This window comes from Ammospiza nelsoni, chromosome 6 (assembly GCF_027579445.1).
Source record: "Ammospiza nelsoni isolate bAmmNel1 chromosome 6, bAmmNel1.pri, whole genome shotgun sequence".
NCBI lineage: Eukaryota > Metazoa > Chordata > Aves > Passeriformes > Passerellidae > Ammospiza > Ammospiza nelsoni.
In genome coordinates this window covers 28,624,446-28,650,234 of record NC_080638.1, presented here as the reverse complement: position 1 = coordinate 28,650,234, position 25,789 = coordinate 28,624,446, and the positions used below count along the sequence as shown (strand labels likewise).

At 38.3% G+C, this 25,789-nt stretch overlaps 1 protein-coding gene across 1 annotated transcript in view; it reads right to left on the bottom strand.

Annotated features, from left to right (window-relative positions):
- STARD9 (StAR related lipid transfer domain containing 9) overlaps positions 1 to 25,789 on the bottom strand; it is a 94,021-nt gene that overhangs the window by 67,803 nt on the left and 429 nt on the right. Inside the window, exons 2-3 of the mRNA XM_059474891.1 lie at positions 14,204 to 14,273; positions 12,793 to 12,909 (exon numbers count right to left, since the gene is read on the bottom strand). Coding sequence (XP_059330874.1) covers positions 12,793 to 12,909; positions 14,204 to 14,273 — 187 coding nt within the window. The remainder of the gene's footprint in view (positions 1 to 12,792; positions 12,910 to 14,203; positions 14,274 to 25,789) is intronic.

Genomic DNA, 25,789 nt, shown 5'->3' with positions numbered 1-25,789 from the left:
GATCCTGTACAACCAACCCAGCCAGCACTGCAGGCTTGGGAAGAGTGGCTGGAAAGCTGCTCATCAGGAAAGGACCTGGGGGTGCTGAATGGCGCTGGCTGAACATGAGCCAGTGTGTGTGCCCAGGTGGCCAAAAAGACCAAAGGCATCCTGGCCTGTGTCAGCAATAGCATGGCCAGCAGGAGCAGGGCAGATTGTTCCCCTGCACTCGGCCCTGGTGAGGCCACACCTCAAACCCTGTGCCTGGTTTTGGGCACCTCACTACAATACGGATATTGAGGTGCTGGAGTGGGTCCAGAGAAGGGCAAAGGAGCTGGAGAAGGGTCTGGAGTTTGTGCCTTGTTATCAGTGGCTGGGGAAGCTGAAGTTGTTTAGCCTGGAGAAAAGGAAGCTCACGGGAAATCGACTAATTTTATGCTTGTCTCTTGAAACACCTGCCTGACAGGTCTGAACTAAAAGTGCAGCTGGTGTCCACAAAAAGGGTGGGAAGGAAAAATCTACACATTTTATGAATTCAGATATGACTTCAATGTATATTGAGAAGATCAAGAATCACCAGTAAAATCCCCAAAAACAAATTTCTTGACTGTGATTCAGCTCTTCAAATATTCTTACAATATTAAAGACTTATGTTTGGTTTCTTCTAGTGCAAAAAAAAAAAAAAAAAAAAGAGAATATTTTCCATAGTATGTTCCACAACTTGAAAAAGAAATAAAATAAAAAATGGTTTGGAGCTGTACAAAATCCTATGGAAAAAAAGTCCTTTCTAAATTTGTATGGTTTTTAGCAGTTTCCAGGAGAATCCAAATAATGGAGGTAATTTAAGGTGATTCATGAATTCACAGAGAGGTTTTGGCATCCTATTCTCAACAACATCTTAAGAATGAAGTTTGACAGGGCTAGTGGTTCAGTAAATGGTTATTTCTGCTCTTTTTCAAGGTCATTGGAGCTCCGTTCACTTCCAATTTACAAGGACTGCATATTAACTGCCAAAGCTGCCATGAGCAGCCACAGCTCACCTAACTAGAAATGTTACACTAAAAAAAAGGTGCAGAGTATCAGTTTCTTTTATTTCAGCTCTCCTAGGGGCGGAAATTACTCAGGTTGGACAGAGCTTCTGTTTCATACTGTCATTCTCTTCCCTGCTCACTTCATTCCACACCAGCCTCAAAACTGGGCAAGGCACACTATGAAGATGGTTCAGTAGTTCATACTATACTTTGTTTAGCTATCATAATGCAAAAAAGCAAGATGGTTCATATCATCTGTAAAACTTCTAAAAAGCGTTTGTAAAATTTAGAAGAACCCAACTATCCCAATACTCCCCCAGGGCAAAAGTTAACACTGTATATTTTCAAAAATTAAAAGATGCAGACCTTCTAAAAAAATCAGTAAAAACCCCAGGCATCAGAACCAGGGAATCTCCATGTCTCAATTAAGGTCACATATTTGTGTGTCATTACAAGCCTAGTAATAACCAAATCATTGGTATTACCAAGATAAACAAAGACCCTTTGGCAAGCTGTCAAAAAGAAAACAATTCATAGTATAACGGCAAGGCACTGCCTGTGAAGAAAATACTGGTTTTTCCCTCTCAGACATGATGTTTTCTGGGGTAAAAAAATACCCCAAACTTTTAAAATAGAGGAACATATCTGATTGTATAAGAAAACCAGAATTTTTTCTCCATAACTAATAAAATACATGAAAAGTTGTGATACAGAAAAATGACACAGAATGAAGAAATTCATCAGCATTGAAAGCTCTTGAAGATGCATTATTGTTCCTTTACAGATTAGGATTTTATGCTATGCAGCACACTTAAATGGGTAAGAAATGAACAAGCAATAAGCAGAGCCAGATGGATGTTCAGAAAACATATTTACAAAGGAATGAAATGTGGGAAATTAATGCATTTGCAGGATTTAGCTAGCTGAAGATTTCTTCTTCATATTCTTTTCAGCTTATTGATACAATATTCTGTAATGAGGTATAAATTTTGTCACTTTTGGTTGCAACTTGATTGTCAGTTCTACCCCAACATACAATTTATTGTATTGAGTATATGTTAAATCAATAAATTTTAATTACATGTCTCAACTCCTTTTTAATACAAGTGTCTTATTACAATAAACGATTCAGAAAAAGATTCACATAAAACCTCAGGATGGTCTCAAATATGCCAACCTATTAATCTATATTTCTACTTGCACTACTTTCTCTTTTAGGTAGAGAACAGTCACATCATTGATTCAGCTAGAGATTCAGATACTAGAGAATATTGTTACTGTTTCAAAAGACTATAGAATACAATGACTCTGTGTTGAAGTCAATAGGTGATTTCCAAACAGCTGTGCTGTTTAAGATGACCATGCATCTCCCTGGGAATTGGGTGCAGACTCTCTCTTTTCAGTGTAATGACTTCAGCAGAAGCATTGGGTATTTCTTACATTCAGGATCTGTATGCTCTGCTCTCACAGCAAAAGAAGGACACAGCATCTGCAAATTCTTTAAAAATGGCTGCCTGCTTTGATCAAAGCTGCCCAAACAGGTCAAAATAGCACACAGTACAGCAATTTAAAACATTTCACTTCTAACATTCCCTTTTTTATTAGTCCCTCAATCACTTTGAAAAAGTCAAACCCTGACTTGAAAAGCATACTTTTATAATATTATTCTATGTGTAAGATTGTTTCTTCTATTTCTGTTATCAAATAATTTCTCTCCCCAAGTCCTTTTTCTCATTTTTAGAAATTAATCTGTTAACCAGAGTCTGACTGCAAGAAAGGCAGGCTCTGAGATTCTTTCCCAACTGTATCAGCCCCAGAAAAACATTACAAAGTACATGCTGCTAGTTATCTTGTGGACCACATATTTAAAAAAGAAAATAAAATTCTTGATACTCACTATGAAGCATAGCTATGCAAAAAAGGTGCCAAACTGCATGCAGCAAACTTCAGCCCCCATAGTTAACCCTCCACCCCTAACTCACAACTCACAACTCTGCAGCCAGCTCCCATCAGCAGCAATTTAAACATGCCCAGCCCATGTGGCACAGGACAGCCCATGCTCAGGCTATCAAGAGCTCTCAGCCTGCAAGGCAGGGTGGCCACAGGAAAACCTCTGGTCCCTGCCAGTTCCTGGGCTGTGCCTCCAAACCATTGCAAGCAGTAGCAGCTGTCCCAGGGCAAGCAGCGCCAGGAGCCACGCTCACAGTTTAGCGCCATGGGTGACCCAGCTGCAGTGCTCATGGAATATTCCCTGGCCTCAAGGAGGGCCTGTACACACACAGCTGCAGTTTGCTATAAGGAAAAAAAACTAAAATCAACCCTTAGATGATAAAATCAGGGGCAAAAGATGACCTTCTAATCAAATGAACTTCTTATCTCTTTTGGTTCCTCTTTCAACTCAACATGCCAATGAAATTCAGTTGCAAAAAGCCTCTTGCATTCATAATAAATGGAATAGAAAAAGATTACATTCCATATATTGTAATAAGCAACAAATTTATGCAAATGACAAGCAGTAGGAAGCGAGACAATAAAAGCATTGTGGTGTACTGAGCACAGTCAAACACACAGAAATGATGTAAAGAAAAACATGAATAGCTGAAAGCAAGTTTCTTCAATCCTCCAAAATTTTTGTTTTTGGACTAAATGTATCTTCAAGACATTAACAGTTCTTTGGAGTTTCTGCTGAATTTGAGTTTAAGTTAAAAATATAAAAGCTACCTGAGCCCGGGCTTTAAATTATCTTATTTTCCACTCAAAAATCAAAACAGTTGCTAATTTTCTGAATATGAATTGGAAATTCAGTTTCAATTTCCAAGTTTAGAGCTATGAGACACATTAAAAATAACAAAGAGATACAGCAGTGTTAGCTGTCAAAAAACCCCCAAACAATAACAAGTGACAGCCTCAAGTTGTGGACTAAAGCATTTCGCAATCATTACAGAAATTAGATTAATTTAGACTTCAAAATTATAACTGGCTCCACAAACCCTTTCATTTGATTGGAATTTGAATGTGATAGAATAGAAAAAAACCACCATTACTTCAATGATAAATTCTTATCAACTCTGTCTCTAGATCTTTAACATGATTCAATCTTTTCTCCTACTTCAAAACAGCTATAAGAAATTTGGTCATTTGGGCTCTCCCACCTAGTCATATTCCAAATGAAACAAAGTCCAGAGATGCAGACAGCTCTTCAAAATTACATGTGAAACTGACAAATATAAACTTCCCTGAAATATGCCTACTTTACATCAAATAAAAAAATTCCCTACCATTTTCTCTTTCCAGTTCTCCAATGCTAACTAGAGAAGGCTTCCCTTATCCACCTTTATCTATGAAATCCTAAAAAAATAAAAATCCATAAATACAAAAATATTGACCTTGTTAATTAATTCTGGTCTGGATCCTCACACTTTGTTAGATTAATTGTTCAGACCTGGTGTTTTATTTGTTGGTCTGTTACATGGGGTGGGATGAGGTGCATACTCTTTAGAGAGACTTGACTCTTCACTAGAAAACCTGCCAGCAACACCATAAAAGCACTAACTACTGATGGTACAATCCATGTACACACTCTTAGGCACATGTGTGTGTGCACGAAGGGGATGGCTGAAAATGGAAAACACTTGCCATAACAGTAGAACAGAAGCTGAGATCTATTTTAACATTATTAGGTGTAATTTTGAAAGCAATCAATCCTTATGGGTACGCATAAAGAAACCACCAATCAATTGAGGAAAATATTTGTTACCATTCAGCATCTCAGGAATAAGACCTATCCAGCAAGAACTGATTGAAATGGTCCACTCCAAAACTTATTAATCAACTATTTAATGTGACAGTGATGTAATTTGGTAGACATCCCTCAAAATACAATTGCGACTCTAAAATATAGAACATCATCTCCCCTCCTTCAGATGAGAATGTCCTAACATTGTAACACTGAAGTTATAAAGAGTGAGAACTTACCCATACTGGTGTGTACATCTGAGGATGAGGAAACCCAAACTGACACTCAGAATTTCGAGTTTGATGTGCTGGGGCTACTGGTAAGCATTTCTAGACTGAATTCATTTTATTCATCTTCACTCTGTCTTACACAACATAAAGGAACTGCCATTCACAAAGTAAGAAATTTGTCAGAAAAGCCACAAGTGAATGGAGCTGTTAATTTTGCTTTTCACATAGAAGTTCTCAAGGGCATGCTTTTTTGGTGATTAAAAATTAAAAATGAAGCTGAATAGGGAGTCAACATGCAGGTGCTCAGATACAGCCAAAATGATGATTCATTCAGTTTGTGTTCAAGGCCACACACACATATCTCCCTGATGCATATCATCTTAGTTAATAGAAAAATGTAAAAGTCAGCTACAATTGAAGCTAGATAAAGTGAGCACAAATTTACACAAAAGGGAAGAGATGCTTTTTGCTATAATATAAAGAAACTACTGCTGATCATACCAGACACTTTAATAAACAGTGACACTGGACACATGCATATTGTTTAGGTTTATCAGACTTCAGCTACTTATGCATGCAAGTCCAGTCTCATGCCTCCAACATGTCAGAAACATGGCTCATTTTCAGAGATAAACAAATAGGCTGTGTGGAACTCAATCACAGGTGTTGCAATAATATATCTCACTATCCAATGCTAGCACAGTTCTGTCCAACAAAATCTTTCAGAAGGCGGCTGCTCACTAAAAGAAAATAAAACCTCACACCCAGAGAATAAAAATCTCCAAACCTGGACCAGTCTCCCTGCAAAAGTCTATCAACATCCTTCTATCCACTGACTACAGAACTCACAGACCTACATGATCTTGGAGAGTTAGCTGAAGTTCAGACTAATTTTTCAGTAATTTCAGCTCCCAAAAAACAAGTCTAACCAAAGTTATTCACAGAGCATTGATAAGACTGGAGAAAAACCACTCCAAGTTAAAGACTAATCTAGGATCAATCTGCAGCCTTGGAAGTACCATGAATATGACCTTCCCTTCTGTGAGTAGCCATGGTGTGGAAATTCTTACATACGAACAAGGGAACCTCCTTGCAAAACAGAAAGAGTATAGAATAGTCCTTAGATTAAAATAAGGAGGAAAAAAAGCCACTATTTTATGAACATGGAAGACAAACTGTGGTCTGATTACATAGAGGAATTTAAACTGTGAATGCCCATCTGCAAGTAAGAACAATCAACATCCACATACAGCTTATCTATATAGAAGATTTTTTTCTTAAAAATATCTGTATCTCACATCTTAACCACTTAATTTAAAAAGATAAAAAATATCATCCATCTAAATAAGCATACTTTACTGGTGACTTCAGAAAGTTTGCAAATCATTATACAAGTTCTTGGTTTTACTTCTAAACACGCAAGAATCACAAGATTTGTAGAAGTAATTCAGACTGCTCATGTGCAGGCTCACTGCAAACATGCACAACACCTGACCTCCCAAAGAACTTGATTCTTTTTTTCTTTTAAGTTGTTGAAGGCACAGATCCTTTCAATAGTATTTTGTGAGCTATACTGAGTGCCTACTGTAAAGAATGTGCTCTGTGTATCTAGTAAGCAATGGTCAGTGCCTAACAGGGAAACAATCACTGAGCATGAGCATTAGAAATGTCTCATTTCATTGTTTGTTAAATAGTTTACTGTTTTCCCTCAGCTTAATCCTTTCTTGTGTACTCTTGTTTTGGCTTCATATTTGAACTGTATCTGCATTAGGCCACAGTTGCCTGTGAATGTATACAGCTATACAACTATTTCTATCAATTAATTCAATGCCTCAATAAATTGAAAATCAACTTCATTCTTTTTGTCTTCCAACAAAGCACGCTTTGAAGTTTGCAATTATTCCCAATAGTTCCCAGAGAACTTTTCAGCAAAGAAGTCTTGGTATAGTCAGAAAGAATGACCTTATTTGATCACAAACTGAACACAGCAGCTGTGCTGCTGGCAGAAGATCTATAACAAGCACTCATGGCGCTTCCCTGCCTCCATCATAATCTGCTATGTACGGATCCAATTATTGCACAAAAAGCCTTTTTCTTATAGCACATTCTCCTTTTCACTTCTCTCTCACTCTGGATTGAAGAAAAAAAAAATCTTGTGGATGGAATGCTCACTGCTTTTCAAATATTTCGTGCAAAAATGCCATTTTACACCCACAGCTGCTGCTGCCTTCTCTTTCTCCCTTCTTTTACAAGACAAGGAAGGGAACAGGACAGAGAGAGAAAAAACTGGAATAATTTTTCAAGGTATCTAAATTAAAAGTTAATTGTATTGTATTTTTTATAATTAGTCTCATATGACAGATAACAGATTTTGATTTTGTCCTGATCATTTACAAGATAATTTAAAATTTTAATCTTGCAGGGAATGCACAGAGGCACGGAGGTGTCACAAACTCAGCTTAGTGAGGAATGGTCTCTCAGGTAAAGTTGTTCAGCACATGACTTTGTTTGCACTTTAGGAAAAAAAGGAAGGAATACAGTGACTTAGTTTGATGAAGAGTTGGAAAGTATGTTGCAATATTTTCCTTCTGAACAATACTGTTGTGTAACTTTTCTAAGCTTTTGCAGTTGAACATGCAAAACAAGTAAACAAATCCCTTGGGGGGGAAAAAAAGCCAAAAGCCTAGTGCCATATTGGAAACCTTGCATCCTAAACATCTGTTTCTTTATTCACTTTCCAGCTACGCTTTGACAAGCAATTAAGAAAAAGGGCCTGTCAGCCCCTTTCCCCAGCTACTTTTTGTACCTGGAAATGGTATAAAACCCAGTTATGCTGCGAAGGCAGACATGATGGAAAGCACTTAGGATACTTTTTAAACAAACAAGAAATGAAAAACTCTTCACAGGACTCATTCTATCACATGAGCCATCAGTAATCCCCATTTCTGCCTTCAGAGCAAAGAGTAATTTATAAGTAATTAAAGTACTTATAAAGACAGGAATAATTACATAACATATTTGAAGATAAAGGAGCTCTTCTTAGCTACAAATGTGGAATGGACAGACAGGCACAGAGCCTGTATTACTTGCTATATAAAGTTTAGAAATAAACAGCCTTTAATTGAACAGGTCTGTCTTTTGAACAATCTTGTAAAATTCTCAGTGGTTCAAATGCACAGTGGAAGTGCACCCAAAAAAAGGATCAAAGTTATTCTTTCACTTACATTAGTAAACAACTGCTGAAGAATAGGAAGGTGTAGGGTGAGAAGGTCAAGAAGTTATGAGCAGTTACTAGATTTGCAATAAGATTTGTTTTCATACTCTTACTGCTTTCTTACTATAAACCATCCTGATTTTTTAAGGTAATACTCTTCACATGGAATCCCTACATACAGGGAAATCTATAACAAAATCTTGAAAACAATAGTTTTGATTTTTTTTCTTTGATAGGCAGATGCTTCTCTTCGAACAAGACAACGCATTCCTTCAGGGAAAAATATGCAAGAGTATCACTCTTGTAATCACTCAGCTATTTAGCCTCTGTGCACTCTTATGTTTCTTAGATTTACCTCAAAGACAGTTATCTCTCTGTTTGGTCACAGCCTTTTTGGTCAAGGGCTTTTATGGATATATCTTAGAAGGGCCATTGAGAGTCACAGTATTACTGAGAACGATAACATTCAGAAGAACACTGAAGGAATATTCACACCAGCATAAACCAAATATACTGTGTCAAACCAAAATAATACACTTATCAGGTCAAGCCCAGAAGTGTAAAATTCTTTGGCCAATATGAATATAATTTGTTTAATTCTTTAGGAAGCCTGAGGAAAAAATTCTAAAGTCTAAATTATTATTTCCCTTATAAACACTATCATCTCCATCAAACTGCTGCGCTAAGGTACAAAAAACTAAGCTGAAGAAAGCACTTCAATAAACCCAGTCAGAGTTTTGGATCCCACTGAAGTCAGTGCTGGCTGGGAACTTCAACTTCTCTGGATTTCATTACACCTACCATTCAAAGCCTGTTAGTCATGGAACATAGTGCTGTTCTCAAAAGGAGCAGGTTGCCCCCCACCAGCTCTGTGTGCACACACCTGCTGGCACAGCCTGTGTGGCTCTGCCCGCCGTGGGCACTGAGCGCACACCGTGCCCGGATGGGACGCGGGCCTGCAGGGAAGCTGGGGGCTGAAGCTGCAGGAATACTTAATGCTTGCGTGTGCTCCTGTGTTTCTTGCTCTTCTGCAAATTGCCCTTATGATTTTGCTTAATTGTGCTTGCTGAAACATATTTTTTTCCCCAAGCTGAAATACATTTTTTAATCAGTAGGATTTAAATGAGCAGTTATGTAAGTTTCACAACATTTTAAAATCTTCTCCTCTGTTTAGTGGAGCTACAACAGATTTGGGGAAACATTCACTAAGAGCTATATTAGGTTTTACAAGGGAAGCTCAAAAGATTGAAACACACTGTTCTATGCCAGACAAAAATTTTACTAAGTCTAAACTTAGCTGTTTGTTTCTGAGACAGCTATAAATATCTCACAGCACTTATATAATAACTATCACATTCAACCAGCAGAAAGACTCAGGCTTGCTGATTCCACCTGTAAGAATAAAAATTATAACCCTAAATAGCACTAAAATAACATTATCACACAGTATTTTTACTGCAAAATGAAAATATGTCATGAATCTCTAGGAAAGAATAGTCCCATAATTATATAATGGCCAAAGAGTGATGGATTTCCAACATTGTCTTTGGAAAACAATCCTGAGCTACACACAGGTATCTGAAGACATCTGGGGAGGAAGGGAGTGGGAAGGAAGCAATAATCACACAAAATGCCCCCCTCTACTAAAGAAGATTTTGTACCAAATCAAAATCACTTCCCAAAAAACCCTTAGTACAAGGATATGGGGAGACACGATGAAACTACTTCATTGTTTGCAAGTGGTAAAGCCCAGATGCAGACAATCAGCATTTTCCCCTGTGAGACTGAACTAATTCTGTATCAACCTGTGACAGAGGAAATCTACACTCTGTCTCAAGAATGATTACACTTTTTTGTAGGGTTTTTTGTTGTTGTTTTTGTTTGTTCTGTTTAATAGGACTTCTTTCAGTGCTATTAAAAAAATAAAAGTAAAGGCATGTAATCTGTCACATGAACATTATAGATTTTACTACATTGGTCCAGTTCCTCCTCAGTTTACTGTATTGCAAAGTCTGCCTTTCCCAAATTAAAATGAAAAAACACTTTCCCTACTTCAAAAAAATACTAACATTGGGAAAAACATACAAGATGGGCAACATGTAGTCCCCTTTTGGAAAATACAAATAAAGTACAGGAGGCAGGGAAAGAACAGTCTTTATAAACAGAAGAATGAAACCAAACTCATTTTCCAAACATTTGAAAGTACTTACACACATGTGGCTTAAGACTCTTACAAGTGCCTTTGAAGTATTTGATCAAAGTATATAGGGAATAAAATGCATTGTGTGCACACATCTCTGAAATGCAGGATACAGGAACCTGAAGTGTACAATGTTAATATCTGGAAGAAACTGTAAGAAGTATTCAGAGAAGCAGAGTTGTATCTTTAAAATCCTACTTAAAGCACAAGGGTTTGCAGTCCTCACACTATTGTTACACTGTCACAGAGTCCTTAACTGAAGGGACTGTTAGGATTGATTTTTATACATCCATCTACAAGAGGAAAAAAATAATAGTTTACTAAAAGACAGCATTCTACAAAAACAAATCTGAAGACAGATACTTTTATCTACTTTTCATCCTCAACCAATACACCAATCACATATGATAACAATTGGCAGGACATCTTCAAGAGAAAAGTAATCCAAGGTCAGCTTGTGAAAGAAAGCTTTTACAGGATGACAGTGGTATTGAACCTCCTTTGGCTGCTGATAACATCATTGTTGTCAGCTCAGCACTGAAGCAACGATTCCAAACACGGCATTGGTACAATAAATTCCTTCATGCAGTGTAAGAGGGCAGAAAATGCCCAAAAGCATGGTAAGATTGCAGTATCCCAGCAGCCTCTTCTCAAGGACATTTGAAGTACATTTTACTGGTTCCACAATCACAAAGACAGGCAAAAAGCCCAAGTAATTCCCTCATGGCTCCAGGCCTTTCAAAACACCGGTCCATCTTTTGACTTTCCTTATCTCACACAAGGCATCTGTCTCAGCAACCCAGCAGTTCCACACAGCAGCCTTGGATGTCCTTTCAGTCAGCATCAGGCACAAGTAAAGAAACTACTGCCCATTTCTCAATTTTCTATGGCCCAGGAGTTCATGGTTCCTTCCCCCACACTGTTTTTGTCAGATAAAACTGTACTGCATGATAATACAGAGTTTTCCACAGCGTCTGAAACAGCTACTCAAACCCAGCAAGGAAGCTGCACTGTTTATATTGCATTTTGCATTCCTCTTCAGTCACACTTGTATTTAATAACAACAAGAACAAAAACCTACATTTGTAGCCAATATTTGTATTTTCCATTTGGCAGTTCTGATAATTTCTCTCACAGAGTAGGGCTAAAACTGACTTGGCAAGCAGGACTTATCAGCATTTCATTTGCTAAACCATTCCAGCTAGAAAGCCACCATATTGTTAACAGTTTTAAGAAGCAAGCTTCTACTTGTATTATGTGACAAACTCATAATGAACACAAAATCAAAACAAACAAGAAAATATAAAAGGGGCTGGGGGAACCCAAATAGATCAACATTTAAATGTTTGGTTTTTGCAATCCCTAAAATAGAAGTTTATCTAGTGCCAAGTACTTCAGAAAGACCATTTTATTTTTTAAACACTAAAATACTTCCCAAGCTCACAAAGCATCTTCCACACTACTGTAGCAGGAAGAAAATGAAGCACAGTCAAGAACTTCACCTACAGTTATGGTAATTTCCAAATGTGATAGTTTTTCAAAAATTGACTCCCAAAAGTAAAAACAGTCCTGTGCTCATCACTACCAGAAATACAAATTTTACAGGACTAAGTCAGTCTTAAATCATAATTTCTGTGAAAAACAACACAATTATACAGGTCAAAATTTCAGGGACAGCCGTACTCACAACAGACAGAAATGAAATTTGCATAATTTGGGAGACGAAACAGCAGTAAAACCTGATTTTAATGCCAAAATATGTTTGCTTATATAATGACATATTTGGATAGCTTTGCTGTGCGCTGTATTTATTTGTAGATTTAATAATTTCCTGTTTATTAACAGAGTTGTAATAACATCATATTTCAATTCCAAATCCTTAAATCTTCTTTTTTTATTAATTAACCAAAGCTTGGTTCTGAAGACAGAAGGACTCTCCATTAGTTACAAGAGATTTCTGAGGGTTTATCAAGGAAAATATCTCTGAACAATATGGTGTAAGTAAAGTTTTCTACCATTAAAGATGTGATTACTTCACTGTTGATTCTCAGAGAATCACTCTTACTTTCTTTCAGAGCTTTCTCCCACTAGATCATGACACCTGCTCCTGAAAAAAATCTCATTTCCAAGCTAGAGTCCTCAGATCATCACCATTAATGATCACTGCCAAACGTAACATATCTAAGGAAAGTGTGCATTGGCTGACAAACAAGGGTATTGCATTCCTACTGCACCTGCTCACACAGAGGCCTGAACACTGTGGTATTGCAAACAAAATTAGAAAAAGATGGGGGCAGAGAAGAAAAGGAGATCTCTCATGTTATCTATTCTCAGTATCTTCCCGAAGACATGGTTATGAAGGACAAAATGGGATGGGAATGTGGACATGAAGCATCGCTCACCATTTCCTGAGACGCATACTTTGGATCCTCAGGATCAACTGACCAGTAGCAGTAGTCAAAGCTGAAGGCCACAGTTTTTTCTCTAGAGTCCCAACTGCTATCAAGTCTACTGTCAACCTGACAATGAAAGAAAAAACACAGAAAGACCAAGTCACTCTGAAGCTGAGCCCAAAAATACATTTTCCAACTTAATGGGAAGTTTATCTAGGATCCATCTTGTGGAAAAGGAATGGCATAGAGTTAAACCTCTTTATTCAATTAATTTTCTTTGGTGCTTAGAGTGAGGTGGATAAACCCATGACAAACCTGCTAGAGCATTTTTACTGAAGGGTTCATTTACTACAGCTAAGGTTCCCCAAGACACATACAATAGGCATAATTCAGCTAAATAAATTCTTCATAAATTCTGTGTATTAGCAGGAAAGCTTTATAAACCCTTTGATATTTCTCTGAAATTCTTCTGTTTCACAGAGAACCACATGAGAGAAATGAGGCCCCAAGTGATAAGAAGAAAACAATTTTACCACTGCATAGTTAAATATGCAGATCTCTTCCCCAGTTTCCCCCTTTGCTTTGTCACGGTTGCAAGCTAATGCTTCTGTCACTGGGACTGCACAATCCAAACTCAACCTTTATGAGCTGCTAACAATGACAGAGAAGCCTTTCTAGCACAGCAGTCAACAATTATTGAAATTAAAGGAATTGTATAAATCTTTCCATATAATTTTGCCCAAGTGATTGGTAATAAAACAGATAAGCTTATGAACACTCAAAGGAGGAGAGTAACGAGTCAAAACATGATACAAAATTAACACCATATACATGTAGTCTTGATCTAATTCATAACTTTGTTAGAACCTCAAGATCCACACTAACTTCAGCAGAAAAAAAGCATGCAGGCTCCAGAGCTCTCAAGGAAGATGATGGTTACACTCAGTTTATTCTTGTAGCTCTTGGTCTTTTACCAAGGCCTGAAGTGCAGCTTTACACAACTTGCTCTATTTCATGTAAATCAGTTGCACGCTGAGGGGAAATATGAAAGGAGGAGATACAGGGAAAGAAATTATCCAGATGTTAGTAACAGCAAGATATGCAAAAATTCCTAAACAATTTACCAACAGCTTTGAATGATGGCATGCAACAGCATTGCAGAGGCTTTGATAAATATAACATACAGACAAGATAGCTGCCTGTTATGTCCCTTCTCAATTTCTTCCCCCAAAACACACAAACTAACCCCAAACCAAAACAATCCTTCCCCACACTTTCGCTGCAATAATTCTAGGGCTGTGCCAGTTTAAATTTCTCCCTTAATATTTCTGTTAGAATGATCCAATAGGCAAGCAAACAGAGAAAATTATCAGGATATCAGGATTCTTGTATGGGAAAGAGGAGACAACAAAAAGCATACCTTTATATTTCTGACTTTTGCCACTTTGTCATCAACTTCTACAATCACTCTTCCTCCTTCTGCTCTCTCTCTGGAAACAGAACACATTTTAAAATCCATTTAAAATACAAAGAAACAGAAAGGTGAATTTCAAATTTCTAAACTTCATAAACTTATGTTTACTTTAGTAAATTGCAAATCAGAGCTATGAAACAGAAACTTCAGATATACGTAGATGAGACGCTGTGACATAAAATAACATTTGCAGGTCTGCATTCAGGTATCCCAAAAACAGGGGGCTAAAAAAAACCCCAATAAGGTGGGGATTAAAGAGCTTTGAAGTGTTTTTCCTAAATACATTGTTGGGATTTTATTTCTATTTAAGAGTTGTTGCTTTTACAAAAAGGTAGAGTGGAGCACTGGCAGAGTGGCTGTGCTTGGTGGGGTAGGGATCCCTGCCACAGACTTGTGAGCCACAAGAGATGCCACATTTTTCCCCACTTAATCCCAAGTGTTTGTTGTAGTCCTCAAAAAGTACTCTTTAGGGGAAAAAAGTGCCAAACAAGCAATAAAACCAAAGAACTGTCATGAAATAAAAATGAACAGGACTGTTCCTCAAGTGCAAAGGACCATGCACTCATATAAACTGTCTAAATCTGTCACTGGAATCAGCTGTGACTGACTACTACAGAAAACTTCCACATCCAAATGGGTCACTTTAGAAAAGAATGAGAAAAGGATGTGGAAAAAGCAAAACAAAACTAACCAAACAAACAAACATCCCAAAACAAAAAAACCAAACCAACCAAACAAAAACCCCCCCCAAACCAAATTCATTTTATTTCTGGGCTGACAGCAGGATAGCTACCTGAAGATAAGGATGCTCTTATCTCTTACTTATCCCTCTCAATAATTATAATGGATTTTTTAATAAATAGTAGGATAGAACAGAGGAAGAAGAGGTCAATGTCCTATTTCTCAAACTTTAAGAAACTAAGAGCAAGACAAAGATGATTTATATTTCCTCTATATTTTTATATTTGTGGTACACTTTCTGATGAGGTTTTGTTGAAGCCTAATATCATTGTAAAGGTATAAGAAATTGGTTTAGAAATAAAAACAATTTTTTCCTTAGTGCACTTTTGTCAAATTTTATTAAAATCAAGATGAAGACACACTGTCATTTGGGGTTAGATGTATATACATCTCCTGATAATCACCTGGATCAGTATCATGAGGTCAGATGAAACAAGAATTAGAAAATTGAAGCCCAGCTGACAGCTGCTCACTCCTGGCCCCAGACTTTTAACAGATTCCCTTCTATGTGTGCAGAAGTATTTAGTCCCCCATCAATTAAAATCTGCCTGCACTGTGGGCTCTGACTTCAGGTGGCCAAAAGCACATCATCCCCTGCCTTTGGGTCTCTCCCCTTCTCAGTTTTTACCCCATGCTTTCTGATTCAAAACAAGATTCAAAACACTGCCTTAGGACACTTAAGGCTTCCATGAAGACAATCACTGTGGCATTTGAGCTTACCAAGCATAAAGAGGTTTTAAGCACATTTCTGAGCATAGCTGTTCCCATTTTGCAGACAGAAATAGTGCTTTACCCTGAAGTCTCTTGCTTCACAAGAGACTTTTGAGGTACCCTCCTTGAGACAGACTGAACTTGGTATTTCCTGTAGCACAAATGTACACGTGACTCCTCACATAGACAATACAAGGACAGCTCCCAGAGATTTTGGTTAAACTATGAGTGCTCAGCTGTTCAACACATCAGTCACCAGAGCCCCAGTCAGACCCCAAGAGAAAGGGAAACGCCTTATGTACAGCTGGGTACCAAATGCTGCATTATGTACAGCTGAGCACAGAACCAAGGTCTCATAAGGCTCCCTAAAGAACAAATGAACAAGGAACAGTGCCTAAGGATACAGGCAGGGAGTACCTAAGCTAGAAACGGGCAACTGATGCATTTGGCATCCTGGACATGTGTAACTTTATAAATGTTTTGACAAGCAAATTCTTTCCACTGTAAGTTATTTAGGGGACTTGATATCCATGCACAAATCTCTGCCAGGTGAGCTAATGGACAAAGGTGGCATTTACCCTATACAGCAGATCTGATTTAAGAGGCAATGGGACATTTTAACAGAATTTCACAATTTCTTAAGAGCAGCAGCAGCAGACAGAGAAAACCAGAGTGATTGTTTAGAAGAGAGCTTGCTTTGGTTACATATACCCTTTCCTTCACTGCCCAAGCATGACATTGGCCCTATCCTGCTTCCCAATCCCATAAGCATCCCTAATTTTCAGTCCTTAATGCTCCATTCTTACCAGCCTAAATAGTTCACTGAGTTCCTATCCTTCTCCTCCTACACACACACATCATTCCCTACAGGTGTGCTCTATGTGTTCTCAGTGACATCATGTCCATCTTGGCCAGGGCAGTCTTCAACTGCTCTGCATGTCTTGTGTCCCTTCTCCTGCTGCATTGTAGCTAGTCATAGAGGCTGATGTCCCTGCTCCAAAGATTCATAATCCTGCTCTTCTTGTCAGTTCTTCCAGTGTCTAACCCAAGTTTACTTTTATACTCCACAAGTAAACCAGTGTTTCTTCCTGGACACGTGCTGAGGTCAGCAAACAGATTACTGAGAATAAATCAGAGAGAAGATCTTGTTCTCAGGTCCCATTTCTGGGCTTCAATTGCGACTTGTACAACACTGAGCTCAACTTATTGAAATAATGCTCAAACAATGTGTTATTTTTACTTTAGGGGATGATGCAAGCATTATTTGGTCAACACTGAAGAATTCCAGCTGAGAGAAAGCAGATCCCTTAAAATTTTTACCTGCTACACTATTACAAGTCTTCACTGAGCATAGTAAAGAGTTTTAATTATTTAGAACTTGGGCAGAAATGGGTGGATTGAGATGGGAATCACATCAGATTTCAAATTTTAAAATAAATTGGGGAATTCAAATAAAAGGTCCCCTTATGTAGCTTTTATATGTTTTAGAACAAAATTCCCCCATAGCCTTATCTCCTGCAGCAGCTGAACTGTTCTGGGTGAAGCTTAAAAATAATCTTAAGCAACCTTAAGTCTGAAACAGGCATTAATGAATAGAGCATTTGTGCTCAAAGGGGTGAAATCTGGAAAAGATTTTAATCATTTTAAATGCCAGGATACTCTAGTTGGAGAAGTAAGGCAACCTCAACAACAGTGGTTTCAACTCAAGCTGTAATAATTACATGAAACTCATTCCCCTCAGTCCACATGAGTTACACATAACCCTATGGAAAAGTGACTTTACTCTGTGAGTCCTTATAGACTGATGCTTTCACAGGCTACAGTCATCACTAAAGATTAAAGAAGAAATTCCAAACATAAAATCTTTGAGATACAAATAAAATGGATTTTAAAAAAATTATACTCATATTTACATATATACTTATATTAAAATAAACATAAACCAGTAAAATATAAATAACATAAAATGAAATTGCTGCCTTTCACCAGATAGTATCAAAGCTTCCACACTATGCAGCCATAAAGCTTGATGCAGCAATCAAGTACCCTTGTTTGAGTCTCACAAAACAAGACAGCCACCAGAAAACAGGGACAGAACTAAAACCTCCCCTAGCTCTGCATATTTACAGCATCCAGACTTTTATCTTAACTCCAGACTGTTGCTAAAAGATGCAATTCCTCTTTGCTGCTCCAGCCTCCCACATGTGTTTCTACTTTCTAGCAATCACACACCCATGCAATGACTCAGATCAGCTGTGATCAGGAAAACAACCCTCACACCAAAATAAATAATCAATGTGTCACAGGCCTCTCAAGCCCTTCAGAGCACTGAACCCAGCAGTCACACAACCTGCTGAGCCAAAGCAAGAGACAGGGCAGGAACAGGTGGTGGTGGGAATGGAGACCCTTCCCCTCTGCTGCAGCTCACAGCCAGAGACCCAGGGGCACAAAGCAAGCAGCCTTGCCTGGGGTAGCTACCAACCCTACGGACTCTGCATTTGAGCTCTCTGTAAACACACATTTATATCATGCTCCATTTAGGTACAAAACAGAGAACTTGGGGAAACAAAGCCCAGGAGGAAAAACAGACTCATAGCTGTTCTAGATATTTTGACCTTAACTCCAAATTGCAAACAGTACAAAAGCTCTCTCAGCAAAACCTGTGTTTGTTGGTACAGTTTTACACACAAGTGCAACAGCTTGCATTTGAATGATAAAGCAACCCATCATCCTTAGGAATGGATGCTCTGCTCCACAGGTATGAAAACTGTACTTTTTGTACCAATAAAATCAACTTCAAACTACACTTCTCTAGTGACACATTTCACTTCTGCTGCTCAGAAGTCACTATGGCCCTAACATTTATTTTCCCCATCTTTTCCTCTCCCCCACTTCTTGAAAAATGCATGCTGTGTTTGGGAAATACCTCTCCTAAATTATTTTCCACTAAAACAAATTAGCTGTACCAAGATAAATCTGTAGAAACACCATTTAATGGTGCTTGACCCAGGAAAGACCTGCATCTTCTCAGTCATACAAAGCTTTACAGAATTGCAGACCCAGCAACAGAACATTGACATAAATACAGAATAGAGTGGCAGGGCTGTAATGGGGAGCTACAAGGGAGACCTGGCAGAAAAAAAGCTGCTACAACAGTCCAGAAAATACAGGCAGCCCAAAGGGAATCTCATATCGTTTGCTGTTGCTATGAAAAAATCACTTTTGCCGACAGGATGTAAAGCTAATGCAACCCCCAGGGACAAAGACACTGCAAGAATGAGTGGTGGGAAAGAATGATGGAAGGATCAAGACCCTCTAGAGGGACACTTCCACAGCTTGCTGAATCTCAGTGAGATGAGTTCAGACACAGAAGTGCAAGGAGGTATGCAGAGCTGGAGGAAGCAGTGGGTGGAAAGAAAGAGGGAAGTTGGTTTTTTTATACATCCTAAAATTTGCCACACTTCTCCTCCGCCCTCTCAAATAACAGGCACTTGGAGAACAAAGGAAGCTGACTTTTTAAAAGTTGCCTGTTTGTTTTAGGAACATGTACATGTGATAAGGCAAAAATACTGTAGTCATTAGGAGTAGACATGTCATGCAACAAAACAGCTTCTACAATACAGACCAGCAAAGTACTCACCAAAGTAATCAAATATACCAAAGCCAATATATATAACTCAAGTACAAGAACAGTCTTAAATGGTTTTTTAAAGAAGCTTCAAAAATAACTCTGCAAGGTAATCACTGCAAGTACATAATGCTTTCCTGCCAGTTCCCACCACTCAAGCTAATTCCAAACCAAATCTCAATCTGTACTGAAACAGTCCCTCAAAAGTAATGTCAGGAATATCAATCCCTCCCCTCTTGCAGAGGCTCTTCCAGAAAAAAAAGTAGCCTTCTGTGGCAGGATGTGTACCAGCAGTTACTCCTGATGGCTCTTGGACTGTCACTTCCCAGGACATCACCCACATCTATGACAGCCTACAAGTATGATGGACATTTACCACTTGCACCTGGGGACACTTTGTGCCATCTAATGGCACACCTATGCAAGCACCATGCCTGCAGCTTGTGTATAATCCTGAAAGAAGTCAAGCCCAACTCTTGCCTTGGTCATGAAATCTAAAGATTTTATGGGGAAAACTTTAGTTAGTCAGATTTCTCTTTTCCTTCCATTAACAGTATGTTGTACACTGTCCCTCACTCTTGTTTATTGGCAGCCTTGGCAGAAGTATCTTTGAGAAGCTGCCATCTTCGCACTTCTGGAGTGATTGACCAACAAAAATACCAGAGGAACTATGCATGGCTTATTATCATCTTTGTTAGTCTCCAGAGAACACTATCACAGGAAAATGGGTTGAGGATATACCTGTTGAGACTCCATGCTGCTCCATCAAAAATGATAAAAAATGTCAAAGTTTTCAGCCATTAGAGCTTCTGTACTCTACTGACAAGTCAAGGTACCTCCAGCCACAACTTCCCAAACACAGCATTCAGCTAATGTGTATCCTTTATACCTGCTGCTGTAACCCATCAAAGTTGAAGTGTTAATAGTATGAACATCCTCACTTTGATCAATGCAGGATTTTTTAAAATAAGTATCAATAATCTAAGACTCATTTTCAGTGTTTCTCATTATTCTCATTACCCAATACCATTTTGGATATTTCTCTTTAAAGTCAAAACTGTTTCACTGCGTCTTGCAAATGGGAGTGCACAGCTGGTCAGCAATCCTCCTACCAAATTCAGAACAGATGTTTATAAATAATTCCAAACTCTCTACTGAAGCCAAGTACACAGAGTTCACCAAGACAGTACGCTGCTATATGAGACAGGCTGCTCTAGTAATTTTTTGAGGCTCCTCCCAGCAGCATGGAGCTTTCATTGCCTCTCATAATGCCTAACAAATCTGAAAGTCAAAAATCACCAGTCTTAGTGATTAGTGTTATTCTTGTGTGCTTTTCCTCATTCTCCTTTGCAAATACTATATAGCAAAAAAAAAATTATGAACATTTTGTGCAGATATAAACACGAGGCATCTTCCCGGATAAATCCAAGTCAGAAGTACTCCTGCTGATACAGCAGTGCTTTGAATTGTGGAATAGTGATGTTTTCTTTTCATGCAGAGACATGGACAGGAGGAGGGAAGGGGAAAAAGTCTTTTTCATCTGTCATACCACCAGCATTAAAAAAAGCATGAAATAAGGAGGATGTAAAACAAGGCTACATTCCAGTCAGTGCAATTTCATCTACCCTTGATTTCACAGCTGTTTACTGAAAATGACATAGCATAATTCAGACTTTTGCATCAAAGGAATCCTGTAAAATGCCATGTTTTCCATGCAAACCAGAATGTGGATGCAGAAGTCAGTTTTCATTTCTTGAAACCAACTATTAAGTGAATGGCCCGTATAGGGATCAAACCTACAAGCCCAGTGCTATCAGCACCATGCTCTGACCAGCTGATCTCATCTCAGGGTCATGCAGAGTTCTGCTCTTTTAGGAAGCTAGAAAGTCTGCCCTTTATCAAACTCTGAAAACCTGGTTCATGCAACTTCAAGAAAAATACATCTGGGAAAAGTTGCTGACGCTGTACCCTTTATTAAGTAACAGATGTGGCTTATGGAAACCACCTGCTAATGCCAAGTACAGATGCTAAGAGAAAAGGGCAGCCACCTCAATGATAGCTTACATGAAAATTTTAATAATGGACTAAGTAAAGAAAATAATTTAAGAGAGGGAGGAAAGTATGTCAATATAACCTTAACAGGATATGCAAATGTTAAATACACTTGTTTGGAGAGGGATTTCCTTTATAAAACCAAAATTAAAATCTCAACTTTTCTTTTAAAGTCCTAGCTCTACTGTGGAAAAGAAACTTGAAATCCTTAGCAATGCATAACTAATGCAGTTCATAGAGATTTTCAAACAGCAAAAGAGTCTTGGAGGCCGGAGACAACTCTCTCCCACCATCAGGTACCAATTCCAAAACTCATGTTTAACAGAGGGAGAGAGAGGAACAACACTTACTCAACTACCACAACATATAAAAGTAGATAAAAGTCTGCCATTTCTCTATGTGTGAGAGGGCAACAGCACCAAAGTCACAAGGAATATATATATGAAAATATATAAGAAGGAGAACAACAAGCTGCAATCTGCTATTGCTTTAATTTTATTTTGATAAAACATTTAACATCTGTTATGCATAAGATTCAAGGAATGTTTTCTTCAAAATTTACAAGTTATCACTCTTGTCAGCAGTAAACCACATTGCCACCAAGTTCTTGTGGTTACACATGAACATGAAAAACAGCTGATAACACAGTCTATAAAACAGCCATAAGTCTTCCTTGCAAAATAATGCTTTCTTTGTTTACTATAATAGAATTATAAAGAACAAAGGAGATAGAACACAGCAGAGACTAGCTAATAAAGTAAAAACCAAGTGATTTACTTTGTATCATTTCAAAAATAACCTGAAATTAATCTTAATTTTCCACATATGTTTCCTTTTAAATATAAATGGATTTAAAATACTCACATCATGATGCACCCATGAATTGAGCTCCTTTCTCTGCTATTTAGTGAAGCTATGGTCAGCAATGTCAGCCTCCCACACCAAGCCATTTTCTGGAAATTCTGAGTGAGAAACCTTCCCTAAAATTCCCTCCCAGGCATGGGCTAGCTCACCTGAGCTCCTAGGGCCTCAAACTTAACTCCTCCATCCCAACCTCTCCTCAAGCCTCATTAACTGCTGCATTCCAGGAAGGCAATTAGAGGAATATGTCGTGCAGAGCAGCAGTAACAAGGAAAACAACTGTTGCAGCTCAGACTGTGACAGTAAACACCTGCACAGCTGGAAGTGTGGTTCAGCTTTGCTACCTGGGACTGCCCAGACATTTCTTTGATGCTTTCATTTGCCAGAGTGTGGAGGACAAGGCCAAGAACTCCTGAGAGGACTAGGGAATACATAACTGGCCAGGAGGCTTCAAGTTACATCTCAGAAGCAACACAAAGCAGAAAAAAGACAAAGGGCAGCTTTTGGATCGATGTTTAGCAACTCTTTCAGGTGACATGCCTCTGAGGGTCATAGTGGATGGGAAAGTTCATTTGTGAGTCAGTAAAGACACCAGAAAAGACTCTCTCAAATGAGAGCTCTCTCCTTTTTGGGCCAGAGAAGCAGCTGAAAAGTGGAGATGATATTTTCAACAGCAGAATATGTTTTATGTTTTGCTTGGTCCTGCACAAGTAACTCCCAAACTTCAGGGTACTATTGCTGAATACTGCAGGGGTTTCTGTAGCATACAAACACCCAACACGTATTAAGTGAGCTACTCAAGCACAAGGAGAGCCCTGGACACAGTACTGAAATACTTGAATACTTTCTCAGCAAGTCACATTGTTTCCAAGTCTGGAGGGTAAGGTGTCCTATCACAGCACCACACTGCAGATTGCAGTGTTGGCATCCTCCACAGAGCAATCAAAACAGAAAGAGGAACAACATTCCACTTTCACCTAGTTACAAGCTAGCATTCAGAGTGTTTCCATCCACAGCTTCTGACTGACAGCCAAAATAACATTACACTTTCCTTACAAAAGTCTGATATCCAATAGATCAAGCATTAGGATGTCCAGAAATAAACCATAAAGAGATTTCATCAGTTCCCAGCTCCTATTTAATACCTGATTGTTACCTATGGCTATAGACAACTTAATGTACCCATTAAAGCTTCCATATTTCATTCCAATGGGGAAACATATTTACACAGAGCAAGTATCCATGTAACCACAAAGTAACAAATCTTTTTTAGTATGTAGAATAGTAAATGTGTAATAAAGATTTTAAAATGTTACTCTGGGGAAATTATTTGACTGAATTTACACCCAACACTATATTTTGGTGATAAAAAACTCATTTAGTCTGTTACAGAATGACTGATAGCATTATGAAGAACACTGGCTATGGGCTGTTTTAACTTCAGGCAATGAAAAACCTGCATTTTGTGTAACCATGTTTGTTTTATATCTGTGATGGATTATTTGGCCATAGGAGTTGTCCGTCCAAGAATGGACTGTGATAGAGTGCCATACAGATGCAGAGCAAAAAGACCACTCTTTGCCTTGTGCTAAATAACAAAAATTTTGACAGCTCCTGCATTAATTTTTTTTTAATGTCTGAATTTGAAGTAATTTTTCAGATGCAAAACCAACGTTCATCTGCCATTGTAAATTAAACAAAGAGCAGCAATGAGGAAGTCTGCGTGGTAGTCTTGAAAAAACCAACGGACCCATGAGTTCTAGACTTTGCCTGAAGCTTTCTAATTTCTGATACTCTTAAAAGCCAGGTTTAGTATTTTTTGGCTGTAACAGAAAACGTACAAACAGATAGAGTACAGTACTTCAATCCAGTTGAACTGAAATTTTTACTGTGGGAAATCTCCTTTTTTAAAACACCTAAAAGGTCATAGAAGCTGTGGCAATATGGGTACCCTGTTAGGGCAATTGCAGAGGGTGTGTACAAAGGTAGCAGGAGGTTTGTGTGAGGACAGTATGGAAACAGTATAAGATGGAAGAGAGCAGACTTTTAAGCCCGCTGAGAATTTTTTTTCCATGTCTATCAAGGTTACTCAAAGCATTCATATATTTGGTATTTGTCTCTAAGTCATTACATTTGAACCCTGTTGTTCAAAGCTAGAAAGCAAATTCTCCTATTCACAGAGGATATACAACCACTTCCTTTTCCCATTTATAAAATATAAAAATCCATCTTAAAATGCCTTTGCTGACCTCATCTGAGGCAGCACAGTAGAAGGATCAACTGGCCTATTGCCTTTGGGGTCAAACACCGTGAGACTGTTCTCTGCCTCCCTTTCCATCCCATCTGTTACACCCCCACGAGATGAATATATGGAATTACTTAACAGCTTCTCTCTCCATTACCCCCTGAGTTTCCGCTCTCACCTTCATACAAACATTTCTGTTTCAGCCTCAGATTAATTCCTCCCATGTGCAGAAAGCTGCCCACCTCTCTGATCCTGCCCTCCTCTCCAAACAGCTGGCCCACACTGACTACACCAAAGGTTTTCCTGTTTATCTCACCTTATCTGACAGTTACAGGTGCTGTTTGTTGCTATAATGACATATTCAATATTATGTGCTATTTAAACCCATCCCAGAAAAACATGAAGACAGATGTGCTACAACATTCCTCACCAAGGAGGATCTAGTGAGAGGGAAGGTCATGATAAAAATCAACTAATATATCCATGGCTAAAGCAACACCAAGCAATAAAAGGTTAAACTTAGCTTACTTCAATGCTGCAGCTCTTCTCAAAATAGACCAGTATCTATTAAAATCTGTTCTGTTCACCACTGAACAACAAATCAGAGCTATACAACCCAAGCATGATTTTAACTAAAATTATGGACAGAGTATTTTTACAGTCAGTTAGCTTTGACTTAAAGGCAAAGTGTATTGAAAACATGCAAATTAGTTTGCACATTTCTCTTTTCTATTAATACTTGCAGGCTTGTTTTGGGTGGGATTTTAAATTTTATTCAAAACTCTCTGGTGTCTTTTCTTGAAAATAAAATAAAAATCCATAGCCAAATAAGAACAAAAGACTCCAAAATACGCTAGTGTACTGCTGGCTAAATGACTAGGCTAGTTTTCTGGCTGGGCAACTCTTCAAGAATCATTTTCTCTACCGCATGAAAGAGTTATTTATCACAAAAGTCTGTGCAGTCAGAAGACAACATGAGGAACTCGTACCAAAAAGAAAGGCAGCATCAAATCAAAGACTGGCCCTCAGAGCTTGTACCACTTTTCAAACCATTCCTGTTTGGAGTGCTATAGGATTGCTTTAACAGGAGGAGTAAATCACCAGCCGCTGACATTTGGGCTGCTGGCTTTTTCTCTTTCTTTTCTGCTCCGAATTTCCAAGTCTGGAAGGTTTTAAGCACGTATTATTTACAAATAACACCAGAGCATTGTGCTATGGCATCTTCTTGTTTGTGGGAGTTGTCTTCCAGCTGTAACATGTAACTTTTGGGATTTCCATTGGAGCCAAGTAAACC